The following is a 13,619-nucleotide window of genomic DNA, read 5'->3' as shown; positions in this document are numbered from 1 at the left end:
GAGGTGGCAGCAGCTTGGCCAGGGAGCTTGGGGGGGGGGGCTGCCCCTTCCCTTCTAAACCTCCCCTTGTCTCCCCAGTTCCTCAGCGAGGGCTACGCGGCTCATCTGGCCTTGCTTGAGTCTAGCCACCGGGCACGGCCCAAGAAAAACAACTCGCGGGTGATCTTACGCAAAGGCAGCTTTGGCCTCCACTCTCAGCCGGAGTTCTTGAGGAAGAGGAACCATCTACGCAGGACGATGTCCGTCCAGCAGCCCGACCCGCCAGTGGCCACCCCGAAGCCAGAGCGAGCCCAGAGCCAGCCAGAGTCAGACAAGGACCACGAGCGGCACTTGCCTCCGGTGGGCTGGGCCCGGGGTGGCCCCCACAAGTTTGAGTCAGTGCCCTAAAGTCAGGGAGCATTAGTCTGGGGCTGCCTTCCTGAGTGGGAGGCCTGCCTGGAGGAGGGGGGGAGGGTCAGGGGTCAGTCTGCCTTCTCCCAAACACAAGGAGTTCTTCTCTGTTCCCCTCCCTGTGTCTGTCCAGAAATGCCCCCCCAGAGAAGCTGTGACCCCAATCTTGCAAGTGTGTCCTCTGACACTTGGGGTGTTTGTGAAGCCACTGTGGCCACTGCTTAGGGCCCAGGCACAGGATGAGGGGTGCAGCAGGTGGCTGATACTCCCTTCTTAGTCCCCAGGGACCAGCTAGCTCCTAGGGGAGGTGGAGCTGGGCAGGCCTGGTAACAGCAGCATTAATTTTGGGGGGTGGTTCTTATTGTCTATGTAGTTTTGGGGGATTTTCCCTGGCAGCTGTGCAGGAGTAGGAAAGGCCTATGGCTGGGGCCCATGGCAGGGGCCTGGGTCCCCTAATGGGGTGCTGAGGTGATGGGAAGGACCCCATGTTTTCTGATGGCCAGAAGAGACTGCTTTTCTGGGGCTCCAGTCCCCCCTATCCCCAGGCCAAGGAGGCCCTTCTCCTGGTGAGGTCTCAGGCTGTAGACCCTCCAAACACTTTGCATAGTGGCCGCTGCTTGGTGCCAACAGGGCCTGGGCGGTTGTCTTTGTCAACATCTCCCACTAGGGACTGGTGCTGATGGTGCTGTCCCCCCCCCCATCTGCTGCCCCCTCGGGGCTTGGGGTCACTTGAGATTCCCTGAAGAGTTCTTAGGAGCTTGTGTGCTCTGAGTCCCATCTAGTGTCCTCCTGTGGGCTCCCTCCTCCTATCCCAGGGTGACCACTCCCATGAGAGGCCTCAGTTCCCTCATCTGTAAAATGAGGGCAATTGGCTTGAGCATCTCTGGGATCCCACCCAGGCTCTGACCTTCCCTCTGGTCACAGCCTTTGTGGATGGCCCTTTGGTTCCGAGTCCTGCCCCTTCCTGCCCCTTCTCCGCTGACCCACCGAGGCTCGGCATGAATGCTTGCTCATGGTTGAGGGTCAGTGAGGGAGCTGACTTAGGCAGGGGAAGGGTTGAAAAAGGCCAGTGGGGGGGGGGGGAGGGGGCCCTGGGCTTCCTGGTCATCTCCAGAGGCCTGGCCTGTCTTCCTCTAGAAGGGGAGCTCAGACTTGCCCGCCCATGACCACTTTGTGTTCACCGTGGCCACTGGTGTCCAGCCCCTCTGGGGATGTCCCTGCTGCCCCTTGAAGGGGCCAGACCACCCCGGGATGGACAAAGGGGTTCCACTTTGGCAGGCTCATACTTTTCTTTTTTCATTCATTTACTTCTCCACTGCTTTGTGGCTGGAGGGGCTCAGGAGCCAGACTCTGGCCCTGAGCAGTGTGCCCCACCCCAGGTCACTCCCACTGCCCTTGACCGCCAGCCTTCCCTGTGGACCCAGCTGGCACCTGACTCCCAATCCGTTGGCCGCCACCACCTGCGCAGCCCAAGTCCCAAGTGTTCCCTCTCCCTACGGGGGGAGGCTGCTGCAGACGGTTGGGTGGCCCGGCTCACTTTGGCCCCGTCTGGGGGCTCTGTGTTGCTTCTGTCTCGTCTACCTCTGTTAGCTGGGGAGCAGACGCTCCACCAAGTTCTTCTCATCCTGGACCAGAGCTGTTGATGAGCAGCTGTCAGTCTGTCAGTCAGCAAACCTTGCTGGACCTTTGGTCCATTGGGTTGGCCACCAGGTGGGCCTTTCTTCGGTGGAGCCTCAGCTCCCTGCTGGGGTGGGGGCACCCTGATCTTGTCCAGCCTTTATGGGGCTCCACACCCTTGCCCCCCTCACTCCCCAGGCCAGCTTCCTGCTTGTGGGGCTGCCCTGCCATGGTTCCTTCAGGGAGCAGGATCCTTCTCAAGACCCTAGGGCAGGGTCCCTACTGTAGCAGGTTTGCCCAAATGCATGGGGCGTCGGGTCCCAGACAGAGGGCACGTAGGCTCTGACTTTGACTTGGGGCATCAGCCGAGTTCAGTGCCAAGGGCCTTCTGGTGGGGGCGTATTCCCTGGAGTTCAGCAACTCAGACTTTGAGGGGCTGCCATCTCATCTTCCTGAACAAGGCTGGGCTTGGGGTCCAGGCTGAGGGCCCTAGGTCAAACTACCTGCAGTCGGCAAGGATGCTGGGGTGCTCTTCAGGCTTGACTGGGCCCTCCTTGCCCCCGGACTGGGGAAGGCTGCACTGGTTTTCCAGGTCTGTGGCAGCTGCCCCACTAGCCCTGTCCCCTACAGCAGGGGGCCCTTCTTAGATACTCATTCTAGCTGGTGTGTGTCTGTATGCAGGCACCTTGTCTGATGTCTTCCCAGGGAAAATATACTTTGAGGGTGAGGGCTCAGCCTGGGTGACCCCCAGCCCAGCCCCCCAAGAGGCAGGTTCTGCTGCTGCTCCCATGCACCTCTTCCCCCCCCCCCATTGCCAACAAGGCTCCAGCTCGGTCCCCACCCCAGCTTCCCACCTAGGGATGGCTTGTGCTTGGGTGGCACCTCTTGCTGCCCCAGATCTGTGCCTCTTTATTGGCGAGCTTATCTTGGACAATCCTGGACTGTGGAGAAGAAAGGTCAACAAGCCGCTCTGAGAAGGCACTAGAGACGTGGAGGGGCCGGGCCAAGGGAGATGGTCAAAGAGCAGTTATCACTAGAAGGTCATGTCCCAAGGTGCCACCTGACCTTTGAGATGGCATGAGCAGCAGTCATCTTCATCTGCCTCTTGCATCGAGTACTTGCTTTGCCTGCACACCCCTCCTTCCTTCATAGATGAGAGGGGAGGCCCTGCAGCCCCAGCTTAACCATTGTGCAGCTCTGCCCTGCCCCCCCCCCCGGTTCCTCGGGGCTAACCTCTATCCCTTTTCCTGAGACCTAGACTTGGGTGGATCCTGTTGGGCAGAGTGAAACCCTCACACAGCTTTGGGGGACAGTGGGGAGGGATCCAGTGATCAGCCTGAGCACCCCACTTGACCAGGGTGTCCGGAACAGTGTCATTTTTTTCAGCTCTTGTGATGTCTCTACTATTCTATGTTTCCAATATCATTCGTGAGGGAGGTTCTGTGGTGCCTGGGGTTCGTTCTTCTGCCTCTCTTGTATAAAGTGGGTCTGTTTCTTAGAACCAAGGCACCCCAATTTTTACAAAGGGTCTCCATTTTGATGGGAGCTGGTCTTTGCCTCTCCAGTGGTGTCACAAATAAAAACCTGCCTTGCCTTGAAGGATCTGCCTGGTACACCCAGAACTGCCCACCCAGGTGTGCCCAGCCATGCCCAGCGACCCCAACCCAGTGGTGAGCCAGAGTCAGGTGTTCAGGTCTGGCCCCAGTGGGGGTGGGTTGGGTCCCATCCCAGACAAGATGGACCTTTCCCCAGCACCCCACCATAGATCAAAGATCCTGCAGCAGAAGAGAAGATCCAAGATTTATTTTCGGTAGGGGATAGAAAGCCAAGGCAGTGCCTTGCTTCAAAGGAGGGTCACTGTACCCAAAGTCTAAGCAAGGGGGGTGGGGACCAAGCACAGAATGGAAAGGAAGATGTCCTGAGGGCAGACAAGGGGGGGACCAAGGTCTGGGGGCCTAAGCACTCTTGGGGCACACCCCTTTCAACCTGGCAGTATTGCCATCTGAGGGTCATGCAAGCCCCCTTCCGGAAGAAGATCCCTTTCTGCCATGTTGGGGGGGGTGTGTCCAAGCAGGGGAAGCCCTCTGGAGGTGGGGAAGAAGCTTCAGTCCAAATGTGGTTTGTGAATGATGAAGCTGGTGAAATGCCCCGTGGGCAAGGAAGCCAGGCAGCCACTCTCCTCTGGAGGGGGTCCCACCTTAACTCTGGTGGCTGCCATCTGCTAGTCCCCGGGCGTGCCGCCGTCCAGAAGCCCAGGGGTGCCTCGTGGCCTGGCGCATGGCCCTCAGGTTGTGAGTCATGAGCAGGCGGTAATGAGCTATGGCTTGCTTCCTGTAGAGGACCCAAGGAGCCCTTAGAACACTGGACCCAGGGAGGAGGGGGACAGAGGGGAAGAGCCAGGCCCCTCACCCCTTCTGAAGGGACTCATCAAGCCAGATGGGTCAGGGGAGTGCGTGCATCCTGGGCAGGGGCTGGATGCAGCCAAGGGTGCCCTCTGAAGACCATCCCCCGCTGGAATTATCCAAGCACCCCACCCCCAGCCTTTACCTGCCATGCCTATGCCCCCTCTTCAGTTTTGAATGAGAGAAACAGTCAAGTCACTAAGGCAAGAAATAGAGGGAGGAAGCCTTGTTACCACCCCCACCCAGGGGAGCCTGAGGATGGTGCAAGACCCTGGCACAGGAGCCCCTAGACATGGGATCAAAAGTGGATGTGTGTGTGGGGGGGCATTGATGGTACCTGGGGACCAGGCTATGTGAGGGGGCTTTGTGCCCAGTCTCTGCCCACCACCGAGGGGGCATCCCTGCCCTCGCCAAGGTGACCAAAAGCATGTGGGATGAGGGAAGGGCTGCACCCCGCCCCACGGGGGGGGGGCCTCCCCTCTCCCCTGGGGGCCGTACCCACCTCTCATCTGTGGTGATGGCCTCATCGAAGGCTTGAGAAAGGCGCTTCAGCTGCTGGATACCTGTGGTCACAGACTCCATCTCGTCCTCTTCCTCCTCCGAGCATCCGTCTCTGGACAGAGCAAGTACAGATCAGCCGGGAGGAAGGGCCCCCCGAGTCCTGGGGCCCAGGCCATGGGCCCTAGGCTCCCTGGGGCCAGACTGGGACCAGGTGGAATCCCCACCTGGGCATTCTGGACCTGGAGACCCAGGCTGGCCTTCCTGCGCTCTCACCCCCCAAGGGAGCACTAGGCTTACCTTGGGGGGCAGAGAGGAGCCGGGGACCCGTAGGGGCTGCGGAGGGCCGCTCCCCGCTGCGAGCGCCTCCGCAGAGCAAGGAGGGGGTCCTTGGCGATCCACCCGGAGATCCTCCTCAGCCGCGGGCCCCGGGACGAAGGGGCCCCCCGCAGCCCGGCGCTGCTGCCCCCGGGGGCACAGCCCACGCCTCGGCTCCGGCCGCTTCCCTGGCACGATTCCTGGACTTTCTGCGGTGGGCAGAGCGGGCAGATCAGCCTGCGCCCCCGCCTGGGCACCGCTGCCCGCCAGCCCGGCACGCAGCCCCCTCCCCCGTGGGCCCTACCTGAGCCACCGTGCCCGGGGCCCCCCCCGAGCTCTCCAGGGGCGCCCAGGGGGGCCCCTCCCGAAAGTTGGCATGGAGCACGCGCAGGGGCAGGCGGGCGCGCAGGGCGCGCAGAGGGCCGGGGGGCCGCTGCCGCCCGCCCGGGGGGCTCTCCTCCTCCGGCCCCCCCGGGCCCGGGCCACCCGAAGCCATGCCCGCCGCGGCCGGGGCTCCTGCGGGCGGAGGGGGCTCAGCTGGGCCGGGGCGGGGGATGGGAAGAGACAATGGGGGTGGGGGGCCCCTCCTGCCGGGGGCGGAGAAGAGGCGAGGCTAGAGGGGAGCCCCCGCCCCCAATCCGGGTAGGCCTGGGGGGGTCCCCAGCTCCCTAGCCCAGCACCCCGAGGGGACCCCCGACCTATCGGTGCCGCGTTCCGCCCCGCGTCCGGCTCCTCGGACCGGACCCCCAGTTTCAAACTGGCCGCGGGCCCCGGGCCCGGCTCCCATTGGTCCGATGTTCCGCCCCCGGGCCGCAGGCTGCCTTCCCATTGGTCCATTGGAACTCTGCGGGAGGAATTCTCTCCTGCCATTGGCCCGGTGTTCCGCCCCAGGGCGAGGCCCATTGTTCTCAGGTGCCCCGCCCCAAACCCGAAGAGCGCCTCTCCATTGGTCCGCTGGATCTGGGGGCGGTATCCATTATTTCCATTGGTCCCTTTCTTCACCCGAGTCCGTTGGAACCCCGCCCTCTCTGCTTGCCGGGCGCCCCCAGGGCCGCTCCCCTCCCCTCCCCCCTCCCCTCCCCCCTCCCCCTCCCCTCCCTGTGCCCATCCCCGTCTCTCCCCCTCCCTTTCTCCCCTCCCCCTCTCCTCCCTTCCCTCCCCCTCCCCTCCCTCTCCCCCTCCCCCTCCCTTTCTCCCCTCCCCCTCCCCTCCCTCTCTCCCCCCTCTTCCCCTGCTTCTCCTTCTCCATCTCCTTTGCCCCTCCAACCCCAGGTGTCCCCCAGGGGGGCCTGGGCCCCTCGGGCTCTTCCCGCATGCACCCAGGGCTATCTCGATGCTGGGCCCCTTAGATCCCCATTTCCTGCCCCAGTCCCTCTGCTGACCTCCAGTCTCGAATCTCCACCTGCCTTTCAGGCATCTTACACTCCCCGGGTCCCAACTGAATTTATTATCTTCCCCCTAAGCTGCGTCCTTCTGTCTGCCCGGTGTCTGAGGAGAGCCGCCCCCCCCCCCCCCCCAGTCTCCCAGCCCGCTCATGCTGGATCCCTTGCTCTCCATCCACCACATCACCTGGGCAACACCTCATCCCTTCAGCATCTCTCCCAACCCCTTCCCTCCGGCACTGTCCTGCCTCCTGCGCCCTCATCTGACGGGGTGTGGGCCCGTGTCTGCGCGCCCCAAGTCTTCCCTTCTTTCAGTTGATCCTCCATTCAACCACCAGTGACTTCCCTAAAACTCAGGTCTGATCATATAACCCCCACTGGATAAACTCCTATGACCACGTAGTCCAAGAGTTAATGCAAAATGCCCTATTCGGCATTCAAAGCCCTTCACTACCTGACCCCGGCTCTCATCCCAGACTTCTCACACCTTTCCTCCACATACTCTTTAGATCAGTGATCCCAGATTCTTGACTGTTCTCTAACTAGATGATCCATCTCCTGGTTCTAGACATTTTCTCTGGCTGTTGTAGCAGATAGAGAACCAGTGCTGGAACCAGGAGGACCTGAATTCAAATCCAGACTGAGACACTTGACATTTACTAACTCTGTGACCTTGGGCAAGTCACTTGACCCTGATTGTCTCTCCCGATCCATATGGGACCACTGGACCCAGATGGTTCCAGAGGAGAAAATGAGGCTGGTGATTTAGCACAGTTCCCTCTCATTCAAATCCAATTCACTTGCTTGTCATGGCATCACCTCCCTGATGTCATGGTCTTCAAGAACAAAAGACAAACATCATGTGTATCTGCACTTCCAGCACTTGGCACAATGGCTGGCATGCCGTAGTGCTTAATAAAGGTCGATTGACTACTCACACCCGAGATAGTAAGGGTTTGGGGGGGGGGGTTGTTGTTTTGAATGATATTTTATTTTTCCAATGACATGCAAAGATAGTTTTCACCATTCGACTCCTTGTAAGATTTTGAGTTTCCCATTTTTCTGCCTCCATCCCTTCCCTCCCCTTGGCAGTGAGTAATCTGATATAGTTTGTACATGGACAAGGTTTCCAGATTAGTCATGTTGTAAAAGAATGATCAGAATCCAAGAGGAAAAACCATGAGAAAAAGAAAGACAAACATAAGACAAGTTGTAAAAAGTGACCAAAGTCTGCTTTGGTCTACATTTAGACTCCATGGTTCTTTCTCTGGACATGGATGGCATTTTCTATCTCAAGTCTTTTAGAGTTATCCTTGACCCCTAAACTAGTGAGAAAAACTGCTTTTATCATAGATCAGCACACTCAATGTTGCTGTTACTGTGTACAATGTTCTCTTGCGTCTCTCAACTTCACTCTGCATCAGTTCATGAAAATTTCTCCAGGTTTTTCTGAAGTCTGCCTAATCAAGATTTCTTTTTTTAATTAAAGATTTTATTTATTTTGAGTTTCGCAATTTTCCCCCTAATTTTACTTCCCTCCTCCCACCCCCCACAGAAAGCAATTTGCCAGTCTTTACATTGTTTCCATGTTGTACATTGATCCAAATTGAGGTGATGACAGAGAAATCAGATCCTTAAAGAAGAAAAATAAAGAATAAGGGATAACAAGATCATGCAATAAGATATCAGGTTTTTTCCTAAATTAAAGGGGAATAATCCTTGAACTTTCTTCAAACTCCCCAGCTCTTTCTCTGCATACAGATGGTATTCTCCATTGCAGACAGTCCCAAATTGTCCCTGATTGTTGCACTGATGGAATGAGTGAGTCCATCAAGGTTCATCCTCACCCCTATGTTGCTGTTAGGGTGTACAGTGTCTTTCTGGTTCTGCTCATCTCACTCAGCATCAGTTCATGCAGATCCCTCCAGGCTTCCCTGAATTCCCATCCCTCCTGGTTTCTAATAGAACAATAGTATTCCATGACATCCACAGTTTGCTAAGCCATTCCCCAATGGAAGGACATTTACTTGATTTCCAATTCTTTGCCACCACAAACAGGGCTGCTATGAATATTTTTGTACAAGTGATGTTTTTACCCTTTTTCATATTCTCTTCAGGGTATAGACCCAGTAGTGGTATTGCTGGATCAAAGGGGCTGCACATTTTTGTTGCCCTTTGGGCATAGTTCCAAATTGCTCTCCAGAAAGGTTGAATGAATTCACAGCTCCACCAACAATGTAATAGTGTCCCAGATTTCCCACAACCCTTCCAACAATGATTGTTATCCTTTCTGGTCATAAAGCCAGAGAAGCTTTAATTTGCATTTCTCTAATAAGTAATGATTTGGAGCAATTTTTCATATGACTATGAATTGCTTTGATCTCCTCATCTGTAAATTGCCTTTGCATATCCTTTGACCATTTGTCAACTGGGGAATGACTTTTTTTTTTAAAATATGACATAGTTCTCTGTATATTTTAGAAATGAGTCCTTTGTCAGAATCATTAGTTGTAAAGATTGCTTCCCAGTTTACTACTTTTCATTTGATTTTGGTTACAGTGGTTTTATCTGTGCAAAAACTTTTTAATTTAATGTAATAGAAATCATCTAGTCTCTTTTTAGTGATGTTCTCCATCTCTTCCTTAGTCTGCTTCCCTTTCCAGACATCTGACAGGTAAACTAGCCCTTGATCTTCTAATTTGCTTATACCACTCATGATTTCTTACCGAACAATAGTACTCCATCATATTCATATACCATAATTTGTTCAGTCAATTCCCCAATTGATGGGCATCCCCTCAATGTTCAATTCTTTGCCACTACAAAATGAGCTGCTATAAATATTTTTGTATGTGTGGGTCCCCTCCCCCATTTTAATGATCTCTTTGGGATATAGACATAGTAGTAGTAGTATCACAGTTTTATTGCCCATTGGACATAATATCAAATTGCTCCCCAGAATGGTTGGATCAATTCACAACTCCACCAGTGGTACATTGGTGTCCCAGTTTCCCACATCCTTCCAACACTGATCCTTTTTTTTGTCATTTAAACAATCTGAATGATATGAGGAGATAGAGTATTTGGGGTTTTAAAGGTGGAATAACAGCAGATTGTGATCAGACAAGGGAATTTCAGAATTAATAACCATGGAATTTGTACCTTTGTGTGTGATGGTGAGACCAAGTATATGACTTCCTCTACATATCACTCAGGTGGATTGGAGGAGTAGATCATGGGAAATGAGTAAATTGAGGAACTGAGAGATTGGGTGTTTGAGGATCTTAGTGTGGGTGTTGAAATTTCCTTACAGGAGGGCAGGAGTTGCAAAGGAAAGAATGGTTGAGCCAGGCAATAAGACATTTATTGAGTATATACTTTGTTGTTGTCACTAAGGGCTGGGAATACTAGGAAAGGGAATACTGAGAAGGAACTCACAGTCAGATGATGAAGACAACAGGCAAGTAACTATGGACAAACTGAATATATGAAAAATGAGTAGAGGGAAAATGAAGGAGAGAGAGAGTGTGTATTCTGGGAGGGGAGGGGGAGATGGTCAGGGAAAGTACTTGGAATCAGGAGATGGAGGGATTGGTTGCAGGAATGATTAGCCAGGTCATGTGGATTTACAATACAGTGGATTTCCATGGGTATATAGTATAGGGTAGACTGGGAAGGTGGGGGGGGGGGGGGTGCAGGTTATGAAAGGCTTCGAATGGCAGGGCGTTTTCTATTTGGTCTGGAGGTGATAGTGAATTTTACTGGGTAGAAGGTGATGTGGTCAGGCTTATGCTTTAGAAAAATCTCTTGGCACCTGAGGGAGAATGGACTGGGAGTGGGAAGAGACTTGGGGCAGGTAGATCAAACAACAGACTATTGCCATAGTCCAGGAGGGAGATGAGGAACGTCCTCACCGTGGGGCAGGCAAGGTCAGAGGAGAGAAGCCATATTAGAACTTTGGGGCAGGCACTGAACTCTCTGGGGAAAGGAGAGTATTGCGGAGGTCAGTAGGTAACAACCACTGGAATTCAATTGATTGATAGGTATGGGTTGAATGAACCTCAAAGGAGAAACAATTATTGATGGTGGTAGAAAGAGAGCTTGAGGAGGAAGGAATATATCCCTTCCCATGGGTAGAGACCAGTGAAAGGGCAACCAGGCCTGTAAAGTGAACCAGGGAAGCTCCTTCAGAAGGGAGCCTGGTCTCAGAGTCAGAATATGGAAGGACCAGTGGAAGAAGGGATTTAAAATGAAAGCTGGGGCGCAGGTATCCCAGCAAGCACAGGGGAAGAGTTGGGTAGTTTTGACAGAGAGGTTAGTGGGGTTGGGTTTAGAGGAAAGGGAGCAAGGAAACTGTTGGGGGGGGGGACCCAGAATAGACTCTAAGCAATGATAGTTGGGGGCTGGGGAGTGAGGGATGGGTGTGACATCTGAAAGCCAGGAATAAAATGCAAAGTTCAGAGAAACTGAGGTCTTCCAAGGCTTATGAGTTTATGTCCAACCCTATAGGCAAGAGGAAACCCAGGAAGTTCATGAGCAGGAGAATAGCAGCACTATCACATCTGTGACTAAGCTGATTTCAGCAACTCTGTCAAGAGAGAGGAAAACCAAATGGGCCTCTGGAAGCTAGTGACTTTTGAAGTCCAGAACTGTTTCACTCTGTAGAGGCTTCTGAAGGCTGTGCTCAGCATGACCTGGAAAGCATGAGTGGGAACTCCACAGAACAGTCAGGGCTAGAAGTTTCCAGTTGGATATCATGAGTAAAAAAGAAAAATCCATTTTCTTGCCTCCTATTGAAGCTTGAATCTCGTGCCTCTTACTGCCCACCCCAACTTTACTTGATTCCAAAAAGAACAATAGTTAGCATTTATATATCATTTTGTGCCACTGTGCTAAATGTTTTACAATTATATCATTTCGTTTTTGGAATTTTCCTAGGGAGAGAGATCTCTCCTAATTCCCATTTTGCAGACGAGGAAACAGAAGCAGTGAGCAGTTCAGTGACTTGCCTAGAGTTACATAGCCAGTAAATATCTGAGGCTGAATTTGAATTCAGGTCTTCCTGCCTTCCTCCCTATCTAACATCAATTTAGTCCAACTCCCTCATTTTATGAAGGAGCTGACAGAAGTTAAGTCACTTTCACATGGTCACAGAGGTGGAAAGGAGAGTCAGGATGCTCCCAATTCCCAGGTTTTCTAACTCTCAACCCAAGGAAGGAGGAGTATACAACTCCCTTCCCATGCCCCTGGTGACACATCTTCCATGAAATTTGCCTTCTCCCTAAGTCCATCAAGGACCTCTCCCTCTGCTGACTTCCTCCACCACTTCCTGACTGGGTTTTGCCTGGCCCATCTATCTTGGCTTTATGAGGCCATTTGCACCTCATCTCCTAGCTGCCCACCCAGTAGTAGGAGGTACATGTTCTCCTGTTTCCCTTTGCTGAACATCTTTAGGAAAGTAGGTAATATTCCCCTCATTTTGAGATGTTCATGGGCATGTGGCAGGAGCTGGGAGGCAAAGGTCCAGCCAATTCCTCATTTTTGACCCAGGACAGATCCAGGATCCAGGGTCTTGTGAGCTTCCTTTTTGTTGAGAAGTCTTCCTTTCTGGGGACTGTTCCTCACCAGAAAAAAAGAAAGGCAAGAGAGAGAATGGGAGGAGGGAGGGAGGGAGAGAGAGAGAGAGAGAGAGAGAGAGAGAGAGAGAGAGAGAGAGAGAGGAGGGGGGGAAGGGAGAAGTAATAAAAGAGATGGAAGGTGTAGAGAGGGAGGGAGGGAAGGAGGGAGAAAGAATTGGAAGATGGGGGAAGGAAGAAGGGAGGGGAAAAAGAGAGATGTAAAATACAGAGAGGGAGGGAGGTGGGGAAGGAGTTCTTAGGTAAAAGCAAACATTTCTTCCTTCTCCAGTTTCCATGGAGACATTTGCTCCTTGGTCAGGACAACGCCAATCAGTTACTCACACAGAAATGCAGTGGAAGGGACTTGGAAGGGAATGAGTGGGTGAGACTGGGAACAGGGGTGAGGAAGGCCTGAAGGATGTGGGGTTGCCTTTCGATCTGGGGGCCTCATTCTCCCCAGAGAACCTCAAATTTGTGCTCTCTGGCAACCCTGACAAAGACCTGGGGCCTCATGAGTACGTCCTCTATTTTGTCCTGCCCAGCAGATTAGGCTGAGGCGGAGATCCACTCCCTGTGCCATTAGGAATTGAGACTTGAATGTCTTGCCTGGGGGAGGGTGCTCCAAAACTGTGGTTCTTTCAGGTGGCAGTGCTGACGCTTCTTCTCTAGCACTCTGGGCTCCTAGGGAGCAGGAGCCCTCCTCTCTGAGGGCAGAGATTTTCCTCCAGCTTCCCTTACTCCTGAGGGCTCAGAAAAACCTACGATTTTTTGGCAGGTACCTCATCTAAGGAGCTGTGAGGGTCAGGGCAGACCAGCAGGTGGTGCCAGAACCTCACTTATGCTTCCAGGTTGTTGCGACGGAGAGCTCTCCATGGTTCTCAGAATAGCTTCACTCTTGGAAGACTTGCAGTCGCTGACCCTTCCAGGTCCTGGGCTAAATGTTGGGGTTGTGGGGAAGCTCAGGGATGTGGATTGCTGCTCCACAACCCATCAGAGGGAGGATGACGGTCAAACTGTTGACAAAGAGGAAAGCACAGATGTCCTCGGACCCTCATGCCAGAGAGCACTTTTACTGGAGAAAGGGAGGGAGTGGCTGGGAAGGAGAATATGGAAGGGAGTAGCGGCTCATTATTGGCCTCCCATCATTGCCCTCTGATCCCTGTACTCATCAGACCTCATGGAGGAGTGTTTAGTTCATATGCAGCACCACAATGATGGAAGGACACCTGAGAAGAGAACATTCAGGTTTGCAAAGCACTTTCCATATGCCAACTCACATGATCCTTATAGCAACCCTGGGAGGCAGATGATGCTATTATCCCCATTTTTTCAGAGTGAGAAAACTGAAGGTGAAAGATTGACTTGCCCAGGGTCCCCCCAAGAAAGGATCTGAG

At 53.7% G+C, this 13,619-nt stretch overlaps 2 protein-coding genes across 3 annotated transcripts in view; one reads left to right on the top strand and one right to left on the bottom strand.

The window, feature by feature from the left end:
* Window positions 1-1,458, top strand: part of PITPNM3 (PITPNM family member 3) — an 88,360-nt gene extending 86,902 nt beyond the window's left edge. The window contains exon 20 of the mRNA XM_074190501.1: window positions 79-1,458. Within this exon, the coding sequence (XP_074046602.1) occupies window positions 79-387 (309 nt within the window). The 3' untranslated portion in view covers window positions 388-1,458. The remainder of the gene's footprint in view (window positions 1-78) is intronic.
* A 2,654-nt stretch (window positions 1,459-4,112) lies between these two features.
* Window positions 4,113-6,162, bottom strand: PIMREG (PICALM interacting mitotic regulator). Of its 2 annotated transcripts, XM_074190500.1 has the most exons (5): window positions 5,530-6,162; window positions 5,208-5,434; window positions 4,912-5,022; window positions 4,555-4,607; window positions 4,252-4,338 (listed from the first exon to the last, which is right to left on the bottom strand). In XM_074190500.1, the coding sequence occupies exons 1-4, from the start codon at window positions 5,719-5,721 to the stop codon at window positions 4,577-4,579; spliced, it is 561 nt and encodes a 186-aa protein (XP_074046601.1). In that variant the 5' UTR covers window positions 5,722-6,162; the 3' UTR covers window positions 4,252-4,338; window positions 4,555-4,576. The 2 variants fall into 2 exon arrangements, with proteins under 2 accessions (XP_074046600.1, XP_074046601.1); XM_074190499.1 differs by lacking the exon at window positions 4,555-4,607 and having other exon boundaries at window positions 4,113-4,338; window positions 5,530-6,159.
* Window positions 6,163-13,619: the final 7,457 nt, after the last annotated feature.

Source organism: Macrotis lagotis, chromosome 6, assembly GCF_037893015.1.
Source record: "Macrotis lagotis isolate mMagLag1 chromosome 6, bilby.v1.9.chrom.fasta, whole genome shotgun sequence".
NCBI classification, from domain to species: domain Eukaryota; kingdom Metazoa; phylum Chordata; class Mammalia; order Peramelemorphia; family Peramelidae; genus Macrotis; species Macrotis lagotis.
The sequence above is the reverse complement of the archived record's forward strand: the minus strand, read 5'-3'. Positions and strand labels throughout refer to the sequence as shown.